Source organism: Eptesicus fuscus, chromosome 7 (genome assembly GCF_027574615.1).
Source record: "Eptesicus fuscus isolate TK198812 chromosome 7, DD_ASM_mEF_20220401, whole genome shotgun sequence".
Taxonomy (NCBI): Eukaryota; Metazoa; Chordata; class Mammalia; order Chiroptera; family Vespertilionidae; genus Eptesicus; species Eptesicus fuscus.
Genome location: NC_072479.1, coordinates 5,358,549 through 5,381,050, shown reverse-complemented (window position 1 = coordinate 5,381,050; position 22,502 = coordinate 5,358,549). Strand labels below are relative to the sequence as shown.

The 22,502-nt window shown below is 44.7% G+C and overlaps 1 protein-coding gene across 1 annotated transcript in view; it reads right to left on the bottom strand.

Annotated features, from left to right (window-relative positions):
• Positions 1-22,225, bottom strand: part of RNF17 (ring finger protein 17) — a 178,594-nt gene extending 156,369 nt beyond the window's left edge. Inside the window, exons 1-2 of the mRNA XM_054718710.1 lie at positions 20,842-22,225; positions 18,527-18,618 (exon numbers count right to left, since the gene is read on the bottom strand). Coding sequence (XP_054574685.1) covers positions 18,527-18,618; positions 20,842-20,971 — 222 coding nt within the window. The 5' untranslated portion in view covers positions 20,972-22,225. The remainder of the gene's footprint in view (positions 1-18,526; positions 18,619-20,841) is intronic.
• Positions 22,226-22,502: the final 277 nt, after the last annotated feature.

Genomic DNA, 22,502 nt, shown 5'->3' with positions numbered 1-22,502 from the left:
AATGGTTTTAGTTTTTGCCCATTGATTATGATGTTTACTACAGATTTATCATATTTGGCCTTTATCATGTTGAGAGTTTTTATCAAAAATGGGTGTCATTTTTTGTCGAATGCTTTTTATGCATCTATTGATCTGATCATGTGATTTTTGCCTTTCAATTTGTTTATGTGATAGATCACATTTATTGATTTGCAAATATTGTACTAGCCTTGCATCCCCAGAATAAACTGCAATTGGTCATGGTGTATAATCTTTCTAATATATTGCTGGATCAGATTTGCTAACATTTTGTTGAAGATTTTAGCATCTATGCTTATCAGGGATATTGGCCTGTAATTTTCTTTGCAGTGTCTTTATCTAGTTTTGGAATTAGGGTAATGCTGGCCTCATAGAAAGAGGTTGGAAGTGTTCCTTCCTCTTGAATTTTTTGGAAGAGTTTGAGGCAGATAGGTGCTAGTTCTTTAAGTGTTTGGTAAACATCCCCTGTGAAGCCTTCGGACCAGGGCTTTTGTTTGCTGGAAGTTTTATTACGGCTTGAATTTCATCAGTAGTTATCAGCCTATTCAGGTTATCTGCTTCTTCCTGATTGAGTCTTGGAAGATTGTATTTTTCTAGGAATATGTCCATTTTGCCCAAGTTGCCTAATTTATTGCAATATAGTCATTCATAGTACTTTTTATGATCTTTTGTATTTCTGTGGGGTCTGTTGTTACTTCACCTCTTTTGTTTCTGATTTTTTTTTTGAGTCCTTTCTCTTTGTTTCTTGATGAGTCTGTGTAGAGGTTCATCAATCTTGTTTACCTTTTGAAAGAACCAGCTCTTGGTTTTATTGATCTTTTATATTTATATAAAATATATATATATTTTTAGTCTCTATGTCATTTATTCCCAGTCTGATCTTTATTATTTCCTTCCTTCTACTTACTCTGGGTTTTCCTTATTGTTCTCTTTCTATTTTTTTAAGTTGTAGGATTAGATACCTTATTAATTAAAAGTTTTTGTTTTGTTTTGTTTTGTTTTGTTTTAGATAGGCCTGTAGTGCTATGAACTTCCCTCTCAAGATGGCTTTCACTTGTCCCACAGAGTTTGGGTTGTAGTGTGTTCATTTTCATTTGTTTCCAGGATGTTTTTTATTTCCTCTTTGATCTCTTTGGTAACCCATTTATTGTTTAATACCATGCTGTTTAGCCTCCATGTGTTTAAGAGTTTTTGAATGTTTTTACTACAATTAATTTCTCATTTCATGCCATTGTGATCTGAGACGATGCTTGATATGATTTCAATCTTTTTGAACTTGTAGAGATTTGGCCTGTGTCCTAACATGTGGTCTATCTTTGAAAATGTCCCATGTGCACTTGAGAAGAACATATATTCTGTAGCTTTGGGGTGAAAAGCTCTGAAAATGTCAATTCCATTTGATCTAGTGTATTGTTTAGGATCGCTGTTTCCTTGTTAATTTTTTGTCTAGAAGATCAATCCAGTGATATCCATAGGGTATTAAAGTCCCCTACTATGACAGTACTAGTGACCCAGTGCACAAAATTCGTGCACATTAAAAGAGAATTAGAGGAAAAAATTTAATATTGCTATTTGCCCTTTCTCTATAATAGAAGTGTCAGAGATGAAAGAAAATTAGTAAAATGTATATGAAAACCGTCCTCCTGTCACAGTCTGGGGCTCACCATGGGACCCAGAGTCAAGTCCCCACCCACCCACATGCACCTCAAAATCGCGTGAGACCCAGACCCAGCCGCCTGCCCCCCCCCCATTGGGCTAGATCCAGACCCAGCCAGTCCCACCCTTGTCAAGCCCTGCTGGGCAGGGGCATAGCCTCAGGTCCCCTGGCCCGGTGCCAGGACAGGGGGCATGGCCTGAGGTCACCCAGACCAGGGCGGGGGGCGTGCCTTGAGGTCCTCCATCAAGCCCCGCCAGGTGGGGGACACAGCCTGAGATCGCCTGTCAAGCCCCGCTGGGTGGGGGGCATGGCCTGAGGTCCCCTGTCAAGCCCCGTCAGGTGTGTGTGTGGGGGGGAGAGGCGAAGCCTCAGGTCCCCCGGCCCAGCACCAGGAGGGGGGCGCAGCCTCAGGTCCCCCGTCAAGCCCCACCAGCAGGGAGGCATAGCCTCAGGTCCCCTGTCAAGTCCTGCTGGGTGGGGGCACGGCCTGAGGTCCCTGTCAAGCCCAGCCAGACAGCGGGGTGCAGCCTCAGGTCCCCTGGCCTGGTGCTGGGGCAGGAGGAATGGCCTGGGGTCCCCTGTCAAGCCCCGCCGGACAGGGGGTGCGGTCTGAGGTCCCCAGGTCTGGTGCCGGGGTTGAGGTAGCAGCCTGAGGTCCCCCAGTCCAGCACCAGGACAGAAAATGCACCTTGAGGTCCCGTGTCAAGCCCTGCGGGGTGGGGGACACAGCCTGAGGTCCCCTGTCAAGCCCCACGGGGGCGGGGGAGGGTGTAGCCTCAGGTCCCTGCTGATTGCTTAAGGCTCCTTATGCAAATTTGGCCTCAGCTGTGGGTGCAGCCATCTTTGTGACGGAGTGATGTCAATTAGCATATTCCCTCTTTATTAGATAGGATTGCTGTCGATCTCTCCCTTGATATCCTCCAGAAGTTTTTTTTTTTAATGTATTTGGATGCTCCTATATTGGGTACATATGTTTACCAGAGTTATATCCTCTTGTTGTATTGATTCCTTTAATATTATGAAGTAGCCTTCATTATCTCTTGTTATGGACTTTATGTTGAAGTCTATTTGGTTAGATGAGTATTGCTACCCCAGCTTTCTTTTCCATTTCCATTTGCCTGGAATAGCTTTTTCCATCCTTTCAATTTCAGTCTGTGTGAGTCCTTTATTCTGAGGTTGGTCTCTGTAGACAGTATATATATGGGTCATTTTTTTATCCACTCAGGTACCTTATAACCTTTGATTGGAGTATTTAAGCCATTTATATTTAAGACTAGTGGCCTGGTGCACGAAATTCATGCACAGAAGTAGGGGTTCCTCAGCCCAACCTGCACCTTCTCCAATTGGGGACTCCTTGGGGGATGTCCGACTGCCGGGTTAGGCCCGATCCCACAATCTGGGACCACTGGCTCCTAACCGCTTACCTGCCTGCCTACCTGATCACCCCTAACTGCCTCTGCCTGCCTGCCTGATCGCCCCTAACTGCCTCTGCCTGCCTGCCTGATCACTCCTAACTGCCCTCCCCTGCTGGCCTGATCTTGCTCCCAACTGCCCTCCCCTGCCGGCCTTATCTCTCCCCCAACTGCCCTCCCTTGCAGGCCTGGTTGCCCTCAACTGCCCTCTCCTGCCGGCCTGATCTCGCCCCTAACTGCCCTCCCCCATCAGCCTGGTTGCCCCCAACTGCCCTCCCCTGCCAGCCTGATCTTGCCAAGTGCCCTCCCCTGCCAGCCTGGTTGCCCCCAACTGCCCTCCCCTGCGGCCTGATCTCGTCCCTAACTGCCCTCTCCTTGCAGGCCTGGTTGCCCCCAACTGCCCTCCCCTGCCGGCCTGATCTTTCCCCAACTGCCCTCCCCTGCGGCCTGATCTCGTCCCTAACTGCCCTCTCCTTGCAGGCCTGGTTGCCCCCAACTGCCCTCCCCTGCCGGCCTGATCTTTCCCCAAATGGGCCTCCCCTGCCGGCCAATTTGGTTCTGATTGGTCAGTTTCTATGCCAGTCAGCGTCAAAAGCTCCTCCTTCTAGGCAGCCATTGGCTCCACACAGTTGACCGAGATTTGGTTCTTTTCTTTGGTGGGGGTGGGGGGGAGTGGGCTGTTTATTAAGTGGTTATTACAGGGGTCAGACCACATAAGTGGTGTCAGCCTGGGAATGTGACCTGTCAATGTTGATCACAAAGCACCCAAGGCTGGTCCTGGTGAGCCCCAAGGTCAGAAATGAAATGAAAGGCCTTGGTCACATGCTGCTTCCAGGTGTCCAGGCTGGGCAGCAGGGAGGAAATGCCCATAACATGCCAGGTCTCCCCATTGGACACCACCGAGGTTTGGTAGGACAGCAGCTGCACACCTGCCTCTGCCAGGAGCCCAATCATGGTAGACAGCATGGCAGGGTTGGAGGGCTGAGCCCGGAACAGGAGCAGGGCCAGACCCCTGAGGAGAGGCACTTCTGGTCTGAAGGCAGCTCCATTGAGTGCCTGCAGCACAGGTGTGGTGCCCTGGACAAAGCCCACAGCATGGTAGGGGGCACCTGCCAGGGCCACACTCAGGAGGCCTTCCCCGCATCCTTGCTCTCCTGGCACAGTGGGGTTATGGGAGGTGGTTACATTGAGGCCGGCCTCCTTCACCAGCAGCTTGGCATTCACCAAGTTCACATCCGCATGATTATAAGCGTCTTTGAGGAAGCCGACAATGACTGCGGGGCTCAGGCAGTTCCTGGCATTCTTCAGGGATAAACCCTGTTTTACCACCTGGATGGTCCCTTTGGGGGACCCTGCCCAGGCTTGCATCAGAGTCCTCAGAGCATCTGCCAGAACGATCAAGGTTTGGTGTGTGGAGAGAAGGCGCTAGTAAGGGCCTGGGCATTCATGACCCCCACAAGGGCTCCCCGCTTCACCATATCCTCGAACTGGACAGCGATCTCCTCCCCACAGTGGCTCTGGGCCTCCTTGGTGGGGATAGCTGATGACGTTCTTGTGGTCCATCAAGGCGCTGTCCCGAGGCAGCTCCTCCGTGAACACGTCCAGTGCTGCGCCCACGCACTGCCCCGACTGCAGGGCCTGGAGCAGGGCACCCTCGTCCACTATCCCTCTGCGGGCGCAGTTCACCATGCACATGCCCTGCTTGCACAGGGCGAAGGTGCTGTCGTTCAGCAGGCATGTCGTGGAGGGCAGGAGAGGGGGTGTGCACAGTGATGAAGTCACAGAGGGCCAGATCTCCTCCAGGGGCAGCTGCTGAATGCTGAAGGAGGTCAAGACCTCTGGTGAGATGATGGGGTCGTACCCTACAGTCTTCATCCCGAAGGACTGCATCTGGATGGCCACCTCTCTCCCAATCCTCCCCAGGCCAAGAATTTCCAGGGTCTTTCCATTCAACTCGGTTCCCATGAACTTCTTTCAGTCCCATTTGCCATTCTTCATCGAAGCGATTGCCTGGGGAATCTGCCTGGCCAGACACATGATCACCCCACAGGTGAGCTCCGCAGCACTAAGACTGTTCCCATTGGGAATGTTCATGACCAGGATGCCCTTCCTCGTGGCGGCCTCCAGATCCATGTTTTCCACACCAGTGTCGGCCCTGCCCACCACCTGGAGCTTCTCTGCTGCATTGATGACATCTGTGGTCACCTTGGTGGCCGAGCAGAGAATAAGGCCTTCACAGTCCTGCAGCTCGGCTATCAGCTCCTCTTTGCTCAGGTTTTGCTTCTCAACCACCTGCAGCCCTCCATCTTGCAGGATCTTCTGGCAGCAAGGGGTCCAAACTGTCACTGATGAACACTTTCTGTAACTTTGCGAAGGCCATTGCTGGAGCCAGCCTCGGGATCGACTGCTCTCCCTGGACAGAAACACCTCTAAGCCCCCAGATTTGGTTCTGACTGGTCAGTTCCTATGCCAGTCAGCATCTCTGGGCCTATCAACGGGGCCTGATCAGAAAGGCGGGACTGATCAGCAGTCCCAGTGGAGTCCTGGAGAGAAATGGAGGCGTGGCTGCTGGCCAGAATGGGAGAGAAAGAGAGAGGCAAGTGCTGGTCAAAAGCTGCCACAGAGGCAACGGATCAGTCCCTGCTTCTCTCTTCAGGCCTCTCTCTGGCCCTGATTCGCAGCCCCCTCAGCAGTCAGTGCTGGGGCACCATGCCTGCAGCAGAAGCAGTCAGCACTGGGTTGCCATGGCAACCCAGCACTGACTTCCGGTCTAGTCAAGCTTCGGTCGTAATGGTGTTACACCCTGGCTTTTTATTATAGAGATTATTATTGACTAGAGGCCCGATGCACGAAGATTCGTGCAAAAATAGGCCTTCCTTCCCCTGGCTGCTGGCACCTCCTTCGCTCCGGCTGGAGCCGCCTTTCTGCCTCTCCCCTTGTCACATCAATTTGCATATTCCCTCCTCATTAGCTGTGGGTGCCTTCTTTGTCACAGAGTTATGGTCAATTTGCATATTCCGTCTTTATTAGATAGGATAGGTACTTATTTCCATTCTTACTCTTCACGCCTGTCTTCTTTTTTTTTTTTTTAAATATATATTTTATTGATATTTTACAGAGAGGAAGAGAGAGGGATAGAGAGTTAGAAACATCGATGAGAGAGAAACATCGATCAGCTGCCTCTTGCACACCCCCTACTGGGGATGTGCCCGCAACCAAGGTACATGCCCTTGACCGGAATCGAACCTGGGACCCTTGAGTCCACAGGCCGACGCTCTATCCACTGAGCCAAACCGGTTTCGGCTGTCTTCTTCTCTTTCTCTCTATTTCTTCTTACAATTGTCCCTTTAATATTTCTTGCTGTGCTGGCTTGGTGGTAATATATTCTTTTAGCCTTTTTGTCTGCAAATCTCTTTATTTCACCTTCAATTTTGAATTATACCTTGCTGGATAAAGTAGTCCTGGGTTCAGTCTTTTGTTTTTCATTACCTTGTATACTTCATGCCATTTCCTTCTAGCCTGAAGTGTTTCTATTGAGAAGTTATCTGACAGTCTAATAGGAGCTCCCTTGTAGGTAATTTATGTTTCTCTCTTGCAGCCTTTAAGATTCATTCTTTGTCTTTAATATTTGCTATTTTAATGCATATGTGTCTAGCGTCTTTCAGGGTTCATCTTGGCTGGGAATCTGTTTCCTGAACTTGAGTGACTTTTTCCTTCAACATGTTAGGGGAATTTTCTGCCATTATTTCTCCAAACAGGTTCTCCATTCATTTCTTGGATTCTTCTCCTGCGGGTACCCATATGATGCAAATGTTGTTTTTTTTCATGTTGTCCCACAGCTCCATTAAATTCTTCTCCTGTTTTTAATTTTTTTTTTCCATTTGCTGATCTGAATGAATGTTTTTATACCTTGTCTTCTAATTCACTTATTTGGTCCTCAGCTTCTTCTAGTCTACTGTTGTATTCTTCCAGGGTGTTCTTTATTTTAGCTATGTTGTTCCTCATTCCCAATTGATTCTTATTTATTCTTTCAACCTCTCTTTTCAAGTTGGTGTAGCTCTTGTTAAGTCCCTTAATATTCTCATTAATTTCCTTCTAATTCACATTAAGTTGCTTGTAGTTCTCACTGAATTGTTCGAGCACCCTTATTAGCATTATTCTGTATTCTTTATCTGACAAATTGCTTGCCTCCATTTCATTTAATTCCTTTTATGGCGATTCCTCCTTTTCTTTCATTTGGGGGTTGTCTCCCCATTTTTGCTGTCCCTTTGTATTTGTTTCTATATATTAGATCAAACTGCCATGCCTCCCAGATTTTGGGGGGGTAGTCTTATATAGTAGGTGTTTTGTGGGACCCACTGGTGCAGTCCCTTATATCGCCTGAGCTGGGTGCTCTAGGAAAGACCCTTACTTGAGTTATTTGGGTTCTCCTGTTAGAGTTGGGTCTTGAATGTTATTGTCCCATTTGTGGATGGAGTCTTCTCTCAGACTGGCTCACCCAACCATATCATGGGAAGTGCTGTAGAGGTGCTGACCGCATAGAACAAAATACAACAATACAAAACATGAAACAGAAGAAACAAAACAAGAACATACACAAGACCCCTATAGCACTAACAAAAGCAACCACCAGAAAAGAGAGAGTTAGGAAAGAGAAAAGAGAGCAAGAATGATTGAAAAAATAAAGGATGATACAGTGAGAAAACAAAACAAAACAGACATAAAAAGCACAAACCAGAAATAGTAAGAAAGGGGTGGTGGGGCAGAATATGTAGATGTATAGATGAAATTAAGAAAATAATAAAAAATCAAAGGACTAGGGAAAGGACAATGGTTTCAAATAAAGGAGAAAAGACAGGAAAATAATTTGAAAAGGAAAATACAGGAGAAAGCAGATAGGCCTAAAATAAGAAAAAGAAAAAGGATGAGGAAGCAGGAGAAAAAGAAGAGAAAAAAATATTTGGTGAAAAAAAGAAAAAAATTGAGTAGAAAACAGGAAGAGGAAAATTAGATATATGAATGAAACAATAGAGATAAGAATAATAACAAACCAATAAAGCAGATAAAGAAGATAAATTTAAAAAGAGAAAAGGAAAGAGAAAAACTAAAAAAAGAAAAGAGAAAAGGAAAAAAGAGAGAAAGAAAAAAAAATGAAGAGGTGTTAGCTTCAGCCGAGTTTAATGCCCCCTGGGAGCTTGCTTTGGATACCACTCTTCTGTTTTGTCTGCCAATTCTGGGCTTCCTGTTAGGTACTTAGGTGCTAATCACTATCAGGCACTGTCTTTTGACTTTCAGCAATCTGTTTAAAGCTCCAAGTGATCTTCCAATCCACTGCTTGTGTCTGTCTCCACAGGCCTTGGCTGCAAACAGGAAGGATCAACTGCCCTCTAAAGTAGGTTTGTTAGCAGCAAGGGGCCCAGGGCTGGGTCAGCAAACTTCCCCTGATTCCCCAGACTCCACCTCTGCACACCTTTGCCCACTAGCCAGCAGCCAATCTTAATCACTCAAAAGTCTGATTTTGAAAGAACTTTAGGCAGGGGAGGTGCTGTTTAGCTTTCTGGGAATATGATGGGTATGTTTTCCTGTCCCAGAGCTACTCCTCTATGAATGGCCCAAAGTATTACTCTGCCCTTGGCTGGTCAGAGATCCTGTATGGAGAACATGGGGTCGGCTGGAAACCTTGAGTTTTTATCAGTTCTCCCGTGAGGGGAACATATCAGTCTGGTTCCCAGCAGAGTGGGGAGGACGGCCCCTCCCTCAATCCAGTCACTGAGGGCTCCTTGAGACTGTTCAAACCCTTAAGCTGGGCCTCTGCTTTTGTTTCCTCTGACAAGATCAAAATGCAGGGTGTGGCATGCAAAGCTCCTGAGGGTGGGGCAGGCTGTTTTGTTTCTTTACTTGCTCTGTGGCTTCTGGGAGTGGCTAGCTCCTCTCAGGAAAAATGGCTGTTTGGGGGCCTACAACCAAATGCTCCTGGTGAGAGGAGTTAGCTTGATATGCAGGCAGATAGGGCAGGGATCCAGTGGAAAACAAAGGCAGGTGAAACATAGGCAGGGGCAGACATGGCAGTTTGAGCAAGCCTGATCACAGGAACCAACCAAGCAGAAATAATAAAATGTTCCTGGACTCAAAGCAGGAGACATGGGAACCCAAGGAAGGGCCTTCAGTAAACAAAATGTACAAACACACAGAAACAGAAAAAGTTCAACATAGGAACAGAGAAAGAACACATAGAAACAGGGAAAGTTTAGGTCTGTTGCTGGGCAAAAACAATTGAGGGAATCAATCAGGTGATGACACAGGTAAACATAGAGCAGGCTTGTAGCAAATATATACCCCTGGACTACAAGGCTTTAACGGGCAACCCATTCTTGGGTCCCCCTCTCCTTGTGGGGAGTCTGAATCTGCTTGAAATAAATTTTCCACACTTTGCTTAAATCTTCTGGTCCGAGTAGCTCATTCTTCCGCATCTCAAGACACGACCCCGAGAAAAACACCTCAGCTCACCATTCCGGTTATCAGTTTTGGGGGCCTCATCCGGGATCCAACCTCTGTACATCAAACAGTGAGCCTATAGACTCTATCACTTCTTTTGATGTTTCCTTTGTAATTTTGGAGGCATTGCTGGGTGCCTGTCAGCCACATAATCAGGCTGCCATCTCCAGCAGGCATTTTTCTTTTTTACTTTCCAAATTCAGTCTCCAGCCTTTGGGCCATTTGAAAGTGAGTGTGGGACAGCCAGATAAAAATCATTAGGGTGGCTGCCACATAAAAAAGTTCCCATGGAAGAATGAACTGGCTGTTGGACCGGGCTAGAAAGCAGTAGGCTTCCCGCCAGTTGCAAGACAAAGTCCGACCAACGGCTAAATGAGTGCCTGGGTACCTACCTACCCAGGCTCCGAAGATCAAAGAGGTAAATTCATCCCTCTGGTTCAAGAATCTCGAATGTCCTTACATGAGTGAGGAGCTCACAGAGGTGTCTGGGGTTGAACCCTAAGATATGCAGGGGGACCTCATAGGGACTCCAGAATACAATTATAATTAAACTCTGACCTATCCAGGGAGTGCAAATAAGAGCTGGTCACTCAGTGCTCCAGGTCCTCACTGCTGTTTTAGACAGCTGGGAGAGAAACAGACACATAAGAGGAGAGAAATGACCAGTGGTTTCACTGCCTCTGGGAGTTCCCTCCACAAGCAGCATACTTTGACCCACTACATACAGCCCAACCCTGGCCTGTTCCCTTGTTAGGATTTTTGCCAGAGATCTGCTCAAACTTTCCTGCCTTTTTCCTCCTCCTGCCTGAGGTTGGGGGTAGAGGGACACTAAGTTCTTCCGATCCTGGCCTAGGCTAGTTGATCTGCCATTCTTGGTGTCCCCTACCACAAATGAACCCAGCCATGCATAAGCGGAGGATTCCTTCATCCCCTCAATGCCTCCTTGGACCTGACCCCCATAGATCTGATTTCTTCCGTCTCCTTGCAGGGGCCTTGTAGGGACGAGAGGGGATTCGGGTCTTCAATAGAATGTTAGGGGAGCCACAAAGGGAATGCCCTTGCCTGAAGGGCACAGCTTGCCCCTGGTGTTTGATAGACTCACCTTTCCTTGGAATGTGATTACTAAACACACTCGTCCCTGGAATGGCGATGACTTACTGACCTTTCCCTGGAATGTGATTACTAAACACACTCGTCCCTGGAATGGCGATGACTTACTGACCTTTCCCTGGAATGTGATTACTAAACACACTCGTCCCTGGAATGGCGATGACTTACTGACCTTTCCCTGGAATGTGATTACTAAACACACTCGTCCCTGGAATGGCGATGACTTACTGTAAATGTGATATGGCCCCCACACAGAAGGAACACCTTGTATGAACATATACATTGACTAACCAACCAGCTCTCGCCAAGTACCCCAAGCCCTCGTGCCTTCCTCATTCTCCTTAAAAAGAGTTCTAACCGCTGCACGGGCTGCTGCTCTCCCTTTGCGAGACAGCCCGGCAGTCTTTCCTCTAATAAAGCCTGTGTCACCTGGTTTTCAGCCTCCGACTGATCTTTCAGTGTTCACATCACATCATGTGCTAGCAAGCACTTAAAGTAGGATGGGGAGGTAGATCAAGGCATTTTCCATACATTAGGACCTTAGGTCACCAGACAGGATGGAGGAGGACTGCAGGATTTGGGTTTACAACAGTGCTCAAGGCCCATCAGCACTTTCTGAAGTGGTCTCTTGCAGTTCCTAGGACCTTTGCAATGTGGCTACCTGGTCAAAAACTTTAGTCTGGCCATCTTTAAAAGTACAAGTTTCTGGGAAAAACTTAGCCATGTGTGCAGAACAAGTTAACCCATTGCGGCTTTGATTGCTAGATCGCCTACTTTTATCTATATTGCCAAAGGTCTGTAAGGTGGACTTGGAGCTGTTATATCTTTTGCTTTGTTGTGAATGTGCTTTGAAACTAAGTATGTTTAAAATATGTTCATAAGGGGTCATTCTAAGGAATGCTGGTTGTTTGCTTTTCTTGGTTATTGGAAATTAAGGCTTCTAAGAATTATTAATTGAAAATTATAAAAGGTTTATGAGAAAAATGTTAAAAGGAAGTTAAAACAAAGCCAAACAATGTGGGCAACTTACAGCCAGCTTGTAACTAACCAACCATTCATTACCTTCTCCAGCCAAGGACACAAAGCAAATGGTTAAAAAATAAAAACCTCCCTTCAGAAAGGGAGGGGTGAAGGGGGAAGGATAAGAAAAGGCCGTTTTACTCCCTAGGCCAGTGACGGGCAACCTTTTGAGCTTAGAGTGTCAAACTTCGCCAAAAAACTGAGCATAACTCGGGTAGTGTGTCACTTTGAGGAAAAAACATTATTTCGCAAATGTTTCATCCTCAGGAGCAGCAAATGTTTCATCCTCGGCATGCGGCCACCTCAGCGGCCGCATGTCATCAGAAATGGCTACACGCGTGTCATAGGTTCACCATCACTGCCCTAGGCAGAGAGGCCGGCAGTCTCAAGGCTTGGCAAGATAAAGTTGCCAGGTGCTTCTCATGATTTCTGAAAAGACTACAACAAAACAATAGGGAATCTTAAGAAAATCTGTACCAGAATACTCAGCGGAGCAATTTTAAGACCTACAGACAGGGGGGTATGTGATGCCTTGGGCCCCCACCTGGCCTGCTTTTCGAATTGGCTGGGGGCCAGTCTATGTTTCATGAACCACAACTCTCCAGACTGATCCTTTCTTTTCTCCCCTCCTTGGCCTTGGAATCATTGAACACTAAAACACCTTTCCTGTCACTGAATCACTTGTCATAATTCTTGTTGTTCAGTTTGTCTCCACCAGGTTACAAGTTCTACTTGCACACAGGGAATACCACCTCTAAATACTATCGCCATCTCCTTCCGTGACCAGGCCTCACTGTCCCTCTGACAAAGAACAAAATTTCCTGGATCTGAAGAAAAACATCATCTCTTTTAATGTAGAATTTGTTTAGTCCTTTTCCAGTCTGTTATCAAGGAGATTACCTCACCAGTAGTTACAAAGCCCTAGTTCTTGCTTTCCACATAAGTCCCTCATTACTAACAGACAGGGGAGACCAGAATGAAGAAGACAGATGTTTTAATAGTGAGGGCACACAAAGGAATAAGGCTGGAGCTGTTTGTACTCTCCCTGGGCTCTGGGTACTGGCCAGTCCAGAGATCTGGATACTAGAGAACTCTCCGAGCCCTCGGCCTACAGGAGGGCTTTTTAAAGTCCTTTAAGAAACTCAGTGGGTACTTCAGAAACATTGGAACCATCTCACTTTCAATCAGACACAGGTTAGTACAGGCTTCCCCACATCTGGAGCAGGAAGGGTGCATAGTAGGACCTCGCTGGTAAATGCGCACAGTCCAGTAGGTCAGATCTGTTAGTGGGCGCACACTTACAGGTTTTTTCACACTAGATCTCGCCAGTTAATTGCAACTAAGTCTGGCAGATCCTCTTCTGTGGTCGCACACAGGGAGGCATTTATCTCATGTCCCATATCTAGGAGGGGGATACCCCAAACAGAAAAGGGAAGATCACAGAGGATGCTGGACATCCTTTCATGTGTTTTCTTACAGATGGGAAGTGCTTTGTCCACACCCCATGCAGATAGTCCTTTGGGCTGTATTCTTAAACACTGGGATACATTAGACCCTCAGACCCTTAAGAAACACCTGATTTTCTTTTGTACCCAGACATGGCCTGAATATCAACTGATAGAGAGACACGGCCCTCAGAGGGAAATATTAACTACAATACCATCTTGCAATTAAATCTTTTCTATATAAGGGGAAGTGAAGTAGTTTAAGCTCTCATATATCCAGGCTTTCTTTAATTTAAGAAACAATAAAAAACTATGTCAGCAATGCAAAATTAAACCCTAGCTCTCAACAGTCAAAATAATACCAGAGAGTCAACAACCCCTAAGAAGGTGACTGGGCCTAGTGGCCCACAGAATATACCTAAGCCATCTTGTCCTCCTTATAATACAAACCCCCTGGATGGACAAAACCCAAGGGAACTCAGCCACACAGACCCCCGAGTATCATCTGCCCCCAACAGGCAATGGCAGGGGGATAGTTTTGACCCACCCAGGCCCAGGTATAGTTTTCCATACAGGACTTAAAACAAATTAAAGAAATAATGCCATCTCTAAGAAGCTAGATAGTCCTTTGTTTAGCAATTTCTATTGCTTATCTTTGGTCCTTGCTTGTTAAACCTCCTAATATGTCTTGTTTCTTCTCACATAGAGGCTATAAAAACCCAAATGCAGCCCCAGATGAAGACAAATGCCTTTTACCATGGACCCCCTAGACCAACCTCCTCTGATGGGACCTGATGACTGCTCCCCCACAATGCCCACTGTCAGCATGAAGTAGCCAGAGTGGTCGTCGGCCCTGCTCCCAACAGCAGTTGGGGTCTCCTAATTGGAGGGGGGACTGAGAGGAGTTAGCTTGATATGCAGGCAGATAGGGCAGGGATCCAGAGGAAAACAAAGGCAGGTGAAACATAGGCAGGGGCAGACATGGCAGTTTGAGCAAGCCTAATCACAGGAACCAACCAAGCAGAAATAATAAAATGTTTCTGGACTCAAAGCAGGAGGCATGGGAAACCAAGGGAGGGCCTGCAGTAAACAAAATGTACGAACACATAGAAGCAGAAAAAGTTCAGCATAAGAACAGAGAAAGAACACATAGAAACAGGGAAAGTTTAGGTCTATTGCTGGGCAAAAACAACTGAGGGAATCAATCAGATGATGACACAGGTAGACATAGAGCAGGCTTGTAGCAAATATATACCCCTGGACTACAAGGCTTTATTGGGGCCCCCTCCCCTTGTGGGGAGTCTGAATCTGCTTGAAATAAATTTTCCACACTTTGCTTAAATCTTCTGGTCCACATAGCTCATTCTTCAGCATCGTGGGACACGACCCTGGGAAAAAAAACCTCAGCTCACCATTCCGGTTATCACTGGCTGCTATTTTACCAAGTCTCCCCACAAAGCTTCCCACCTCAGCCTCTTCTTAGGCACCTCAAGTCCACATCTCCCTCCCTGAACCAAAGCCTCTGTTGAAGAGTCGAAAATGAAAATTCCTAGGCTCTGGGTTTAGAGAAAAGAAAAAAGTCAAAATTGCGGCTTTCTTTCCAGCCAGCTCTGGTCTATGGGCTCCAGGCTCTGCCGTGGCCAGCAGCCCTGCCACCTTTCACAGCTAGATGTTATGTGAGCATCGGGCCTCAGCTCTGTCGCTCAGGACTATGGAGCCCAACCTGGGTTCCAGGCCTCTACCTTCTGAGGGAACAGACTCTCCTGTAGCCAGGAGTTCCCTCCTCCCTCTTGGCCCGCTGGCCTGTTGCCCCTGGGAGCTGAGACAGCTCCTCTCATGACCTCCTCGCCTTTCCTACAGGTTTCCAGGTGTTTTCTGTCCTTCCTCGATATAAGTCTCCTCCTCACTGGAGCTCAGTTGGTAATTCCATGTGAATGTTCTCCAATTTTGTTGTATTTCCAGTCTGGCACTGGGATGAGGTATACTACAGGTCTGCCTTTCGGCTGTCATTATTTCCTCCTCCAAATGCCTGCATCTCTTACCATAATAGCCAGCATTCTCTTAGAATGGACTCAATGCATTCAAACCTTAGCACAATCTTCTTTGCAGTTTTAGCCTTTTTGCAGAAAATTAGCTTAATCTGCCCTCCAAAGCCACTCTGCTTCCTATTATAACATTGCTTTCCCTGTGCAAACAGAATCCTTTTCCTTCCTGTACTGTTTCCTTAGAGGGTGATGCTTGACACACTTCTTACAGAAAGTCTGGTGGATTTTAGGAACATTTACCATGTTTTTGAGAGCATTAGTGGCACAGAAAGAAGACCATCAACAGATTTGATGCAGGACATTTCTTCCAAAATTAAAAATATATATATAAAATACAACTGATTTAAAAGATTTCAGTTAAAACTGTACAAAGATTCTTAACTTGTAATATATATAATAAAAGCATTCTTCCTCTCCCCACCCCAGCTTGTCATTTACGTGTGTTTTTTATGGTGGTGTTTTTGTTTGTTTTGTTACTTGTAAATAAAAAATTATGGTCAAATTTAACCAGCATTTCTTCTTTGGATTCTGATTTCAGTGATAAGTTTAACAAGGCTTCCCCTTTTAAGAATAAATTACTAGTACCTATATTTTCTTCCAGTTTACATCTTTAATTGTATATTATTAACATTTCCAATCCACATGGAATTTTAATATATATTAAATATCTGTTGATTGAATAAACTATCCTTTCTTTGTGCACAATATATTTTTGGACTCAGGTCTGAAAGATAAATAAAATGTTGGTATTTCTGGAATGATGTCTAAGTATGATCCTATTTGAAACAAAATCTGCCACCTTGCTGTGCAAAATTATAGGATGGATTTTATTAAATAACCATTAATATCAATCAAAAGCACAGAAGGGATAGTAAAAAACCCTATACAACTATGAAAGATAAAGATTGGTAGATAAATAGTATTCAACCAAACTCAGAAATAAAAACAAATGCATACCCTTAATCCTGAATGAAATCATTTTAGGCTTAAGTTTGAAATAAATAACATTACCTTAAATATTACAGATAAATTGTAAGTCTAATGTAAATATAGCTACTTAAATCTTTATAGGGCACATACTTTTTAGGGTACACATATAAGTTAAAAGCAATAAACTACACTCCTTAAGTATTCACACTCTCACTAATTAAGACTAGAATCTTCCATTCTCTCTTATTCCATATAAATGCTAGACATCAGCAAAAATGTAAACTTTAAAAACTAAGAGCGGTAACAATTTCAGGAAGGTTTCTTGAAGGACTCCTTTAAATAGCAATCGGCTTTGGTGCGTCTGAAGAATCTGAATATAGTCCCTTGCTAACAGCACCAGGAAGGGGGAGAAAGAATGGAAGGATGGGACAAATCACATGTCTCCCAAAGACAGAGTCAGAACTAGTCAGAATGATACAAAATAGATTTATCATGACCTTAAATCAAAACCAATATTTGTAAATACACTATACATATTTGTATAGATGTTAAACAAAATAATACAGTATAATGATTTAAAACCATTAAACATGAAATCATTTGCCAAAAAAGGGCACAAGTTACTACTATAATAAATTTGTCTGTGTTTAAATATTAGAACAGAATGGATATGGGCAGAAACAGTTCTGGCTACCTGCTTCTTCCCTTTCCCTTACTCTTTTCCCATCATAAGAAGGAATGGGTCAGGGATCTTCCTTTATAACTACAAGAGCTAGATCCCCTCACCCCTTGTCTTAGCTATGTAGCCAACCACATAAGAACCTACTGTTAAGAAAGGAAAGGGAATAAGAATTTCCCACAATTGCTCTGGCTGTTGTTGCTCAGTGGTTAGAGTGTTGGCCCAAGCACCGAAGGATTGCACGTTCAATGGCCCCAGGTGGGGTGCCCTTGGGAGTCAACCAATCGATGTGTCTCTCTCACATCAATGTTTCTCTCTCTCTTTCTCTTCCTCCTTCCACTTTTTCTAAAGATCAATGGAAAAAATATCCTCCACTGAGGAAAAACAAAACAAAATAAAAAAAAATAATTTCCCACAATGAAGGCCTTACTTTGTAAAAGTATGTAATTCTAAAACAGACATCTTCTAATATGTACATGTTTCTGCTACAATTAAAAATTTCACAAATTTATATACATATGTATATATGTATTTTTACCATGTTTAACCTGCAAACCAGTTGATCCACACCTAAATAACCAAGGGTTGACTAGAACATTTATTTTAATGGTCTTGAAGCTTAGAGAACTTTTACTCTTACAATTTGACTCTTACAATCCTGAGATAAAGCAGGTATTATTTCCACCAGACAAATAAGAAACTTTGGGGTTAGTGTGACAGAACTAGGATTATATTCCACCTCTTCTGCCTCCAGAGTAATTGTTTGCCACACTGCCACAGAAAACAATAAATACAAACCCTCATCATCTGATCTCTCAAGTGGAACATTAAGAATTTAGAGATTAAGACAACTTTCCTGAAACATACTAAACTATATAAAACAAGTTCCATTAGTATTTGTAGCAAATGGAAACAATGTTCATTAAATTTTATTTTAAACCCTTGACCTGTTCTCATTATTATGGGTCCATAGTTTTAGCTCTAGTGCAACTGTACTATTTTTAATGCTTCTGAAGTTAACATTAACTGTAGGCCACTGTTTTGTTTTTCTTTTTATACTATGGTATCTCTACAAATATAAATTTGATGACACACAAAGATTGAGGGGCAGGTAGTGTTCAAAATTTGAATAGTTTTGATGTGGGAAAGAAGGGTACTGATTTGTATACTTAACTATAAAAAAAAATAAATAGAACAAATTTTTTTTTTTAAATCCTCACCCGCGGATATTTTTCCACTGATTTTTTAGAGAGAGTGGAAGGGGAAAGGGTGAGACTGAGAGAAACATCGATGTGAGAGACACACATCGATTGGTTGCCTCCTGCATGCACCCCAACCAGGGCCAGGGAACCGGCAACCAAGGTATGTACCCTTGACCGGAATCGAACCCGGGACGCTTCATTTCACGGGCTGATGTTCTATCCACTGACCTAAACCGACTTGGGTGAGAACCAATTTTCCACAGAATTCTCCTCAGAGTCAAAATATGTATGCTGATTTATGTATGACCTTAGCTGGGTTTTCTTCTTGATCACTTTGAACAATTATAAAATGGATGGAAAAGCTTTGTATTTTGTTAGGATTCTTGGCTTAACGATTCAGCAGTAAAAATGCAACTAAAAAGTTTCTAATCAGAAATATGTTTTATTTTGCTAACATTTTTACCTTTAACATTAAGTTGTAATGTATTCAATATGAAAGACGGTAAAACTTACCTCACAAGCAGGGCATATAATTGTGCTATATTCTTCAGTTAATAAACACAGTTCACATAAAGCATGTCCACACTGAAATTCATGGTGGTGACCTATTGATGAAATTATGCATTAATCTTTCCACAGTTTGTTAACATTGTGCAGCACTAGACAGAGTGGAAAGTTAAAGGAATTCTCTCACATAGGAAGATAACAAAGTTAGCTAGAAATGGATGACTTATTAAACAAAATTCAGAAGGACATATACAAGTCAGAAGGAGGGAGAAACAGAAGAAAAGCCAGGTAGAGTTATATTATATTGTTTGCATTAATTTAAGGTAGTGTTTGGTACCTATGATACTTTCAATTTGTCATATTTTATAATCATACAAAGTGCTCTGACATACTTCACTGCCTCTGTGTAAACATCATGGCTAAGCAGGCTGGGAATGTTATATGCAACCTGGAGATGGAGAAACATTTTGGTGGTGAGGCTAATTAAATGGTATAATCCAGACTCCCGCCTGTTTATGTTTCCAATGCAATGTTCTTTCTCTTTGATCATCCTGCCCTCTACTAATTTATATTTCCCATCCTGCTAAGTGGACAGGGAGGGCAGATAGGAAACACTGGCAAGACCCACTCTTACAATGATCTAGGACACCGGCAAGGCCAAGGACAGAAGCCAGATGCTACTACTACCACCTACACAACCCACATAGAGATCATTTTCACAAAACTAGCTTTTATAAGGGAAATACCATAATCTTAACTGAAAACCTATCATCAAGATTTTATCAATAAGTAGAATTTGAAGTTTATCACAATAGGCATATTTTTAGCTATGTAACTTCAAAAGTATGTCATTTTAAAAGACTTTGCAAGACAAAAAGGAAAAAGAAACTAGGTAAAATCAGTCATCTTTTACCAGCAAAAAATTAGTGTTCTTGCTGATTAATAACTACATGCTTTTGATTTAAAAAAGCTTTAGTTTTTAAGCCAACAGAAATATCCGAAACTTGCTTACAACCAAGCTAATTTTTAAAGCTCTATTTAAATTCCAGAAATATTACCAAAGAAATAAAAACTATTTAACTGTTTTATCTTTATAAAATTCAGTTTACTGTACAAGTCAAAATAACTTGTGGTGTATTACTGCTTACAAAGGGGAAGCACTTTCACAATTCTAGATGCATAACCACCACCTTTCCAACTGAGTATTTTTTTAAAATATATTTTATTGATTTTTTACAGAGAGGAAGGGAGAGGAGAGAGAGATAGAGAGCCAGAAACATCTATCAGCTGCCTCCTGCACAACCCCCTACTGGGGATGTGCCCACAGCCAAGGTACATGCCCTTGACCGGAATCGAACCCGGGACCCTTGAGTCCGCAGGCCGAAGCTCTATCCACTGAGCCAAACCGGTTTCGGCCCAACTGAGTATTTCTAAGCATTGGTAACACAAATGCATGGAAGAACCAGTGATTTTATAAGGTCATGTTTTAAAACTTTATTTTTTAATAGTTATTTCCCTCAAACAATGGATCGTTTCCACAAGACAGTCGTGGTCAAACATTAAACAGTTACACAGGGAAACAACAAGAATTTTCAGCAGCTCCAGGAGTTGAAATTCAACAACTCATCCCTGTCAGAGACAGAGAACTCCAGCATTTTAAATTATATTAAAATAACCTGAACCTGTTTTCACTTGAGTAGACTCTAAATTAGCGGATCAATGTGAACTTAAAAGTGCTCTAAAACAAAGCCTAATATATATAAAATAAAGATCTTGTGTACAGAAAAAATATTTGCAGATCAACAGGAGGGCGGTGCATTTCTTCCCTTGGGGTACAGAGAACACAAGATGAATAAAGGAACTTTTCACGGCTACCTGAGCAGTAATTTCACCCCCCTCCTCCCCACCCAAAAGTAAAATCAGGAACATTTCATGGTCTACTTATCACTTCCACAACTAAAACCACACAAGAAGTCACGTTTCATTACCTCCTGACCACAAGGCAGCAGGTTAAGTTCCTACACCGACGGCTCGTGAGCCTGGGGACGTTTGGAACGGGTGCTGGGGAGAGTCCGGGAGGAGCGGGAGGCCTCGGCGGGCAGGCGCCACGCCCCCTCAGCCCCTCAACCGCCCGCGGCGTCTACGGACCGCGACCCTCGGGTGGGCGACGGGAGGGGGTGCCGTGCGACCGTTTCCACGCCGGCCCGCCCCCGCCCCCGCCAGCCCCGCCGCTCCCGCCCACGCTGGCCTCGGCCTCGCCGTCTCCACGCCTGCAGCCCGGGACCACGCCGGCCCTCGAAGCCCACCCTCGGGGTCCTTACCAGAAGCTTTGGTCACCATTCTCCCGCACCGAGCGCACTGAATCTCAGCAGCTACCCAGGGCCGACCCTTCCTTCCCGTCTGCTGACAGGAAGACAGGGTGAGCCGAGCTGTCGAAGATTCAGCCGCCATTGCTGCCTACTAGATCCGAGGAAAGCACCGCATGCCAGTCCCAGCGTCCCTCGCGCCAGCGATCAATCATCGAAGGCAATCGCTGCAGGTAGCCAATCAGCAGGCGAAGACATTAAAGCCCGCCCCCTCCAGTTGACCCCGCCCCTCCGCTTGACCCTCGCCTGCGGCCACGCACGTGCAGGGAGGCGGCGGGGAGCGGGGAAGGAGTTGGCTGTTTTAGTTTTACCCCAGCGGCTTCACGTCAAGGAGGAACGCCAGACTTTCAAACACCATTTACTTTCAAACCTCTACCGAAAGCGTCACCCCTGAGCACTCGGTGCGTTCGAGTCCAGATTTCACGTATTATTACTTACACCCTGTGAACCTCAAGGGCAGTGATCAATCCTTATGTTGAAGGGATTCCCAATTCACTAGTTGTCAAGGCCAGAAAGTCGAAACCTGTGGGGAAAAAAAAGTATTTCAATTCCATATTTAAATCATCTGCTAAGAATTCGAGGGCTTGACTACTAGTAGCCTCAATGGAGAACTATCAGTGGCTACTGGTGGGGGAATTCATTAACCATTTCAAACTAAGGGGTGGCCATCATTGCTAACAGTTGTTGAGCTGGGAGTGGTTGGGGAAGCAAAGAACTTGTAAAGAACAGGTTTATCACCTCTACCTAAAACAGTAACCTCTGCTAAGGTAGCTTGTGGTTAAGTGCCAGAGAGTGGAGACAATAAAAATCACTGCACTCTGGAAAGATGATGTCAATATGGTATAAAAAGCCTTCCTAGAGGACACAGCGTTTGCATTCGACCTTAAAACTTAGGTGGGACTTAACAGGAGTAAACAGAGGGAAGGAAGCATTCCAGTGAAAAGGAACAGCATAAGCAAGAGAAAGTAGGAAGGAGATGCAGTGGCCTCTTACAATTTAGAGATCACTTGGCCAGAGTATTAATTTCCTTAAAGTGAGATTTTTTGAGAGGTATGTTGGGATGGAATTTTGGACGGTCTTGAATATTGGGCTAAAGAGTTTGGACTTTACCCTTCAAGCTGCAGAGTGCTGGCTAAGTGTGTGACCAAAGGATGGAGTCATCTGGTGGCAATGTGGCAGGTGGATTGTGGAGGAAGCACCTGGAGATGATGGCAGAGTACTTTCAGTGATTAATAAAAGCCTGCAGATATTCCTTATTTTCCCTTCAACATTTTTTGGGAACATAAACAGAAGTTCAAAAGCTCACCCTTGATTAAAAAAATCTTTATACTTTGTTGTCCCCAGGAAAAAGTATTGCTTCTTTAGCCCATCCTCATGCCACCTACCCAATAGTTTCTTTTTTTTTTTTTATTTCTTTATTGATTAAGGTATCACATATTTGTCCTCGTCCCCCCATTCCCCTCCCACCCCCCTCCCCACACATGCCCCCATCCCTCTGTTGTCCTTAACCGCCGGTTAGGCTCATATACCTGCACACAAGTCCTTTGGTTGATCTCTCCCCTTTACCCCCACCCTTCCCTACCCTCCCTCTGAGGCCCGACAGTCTGATCCATGCC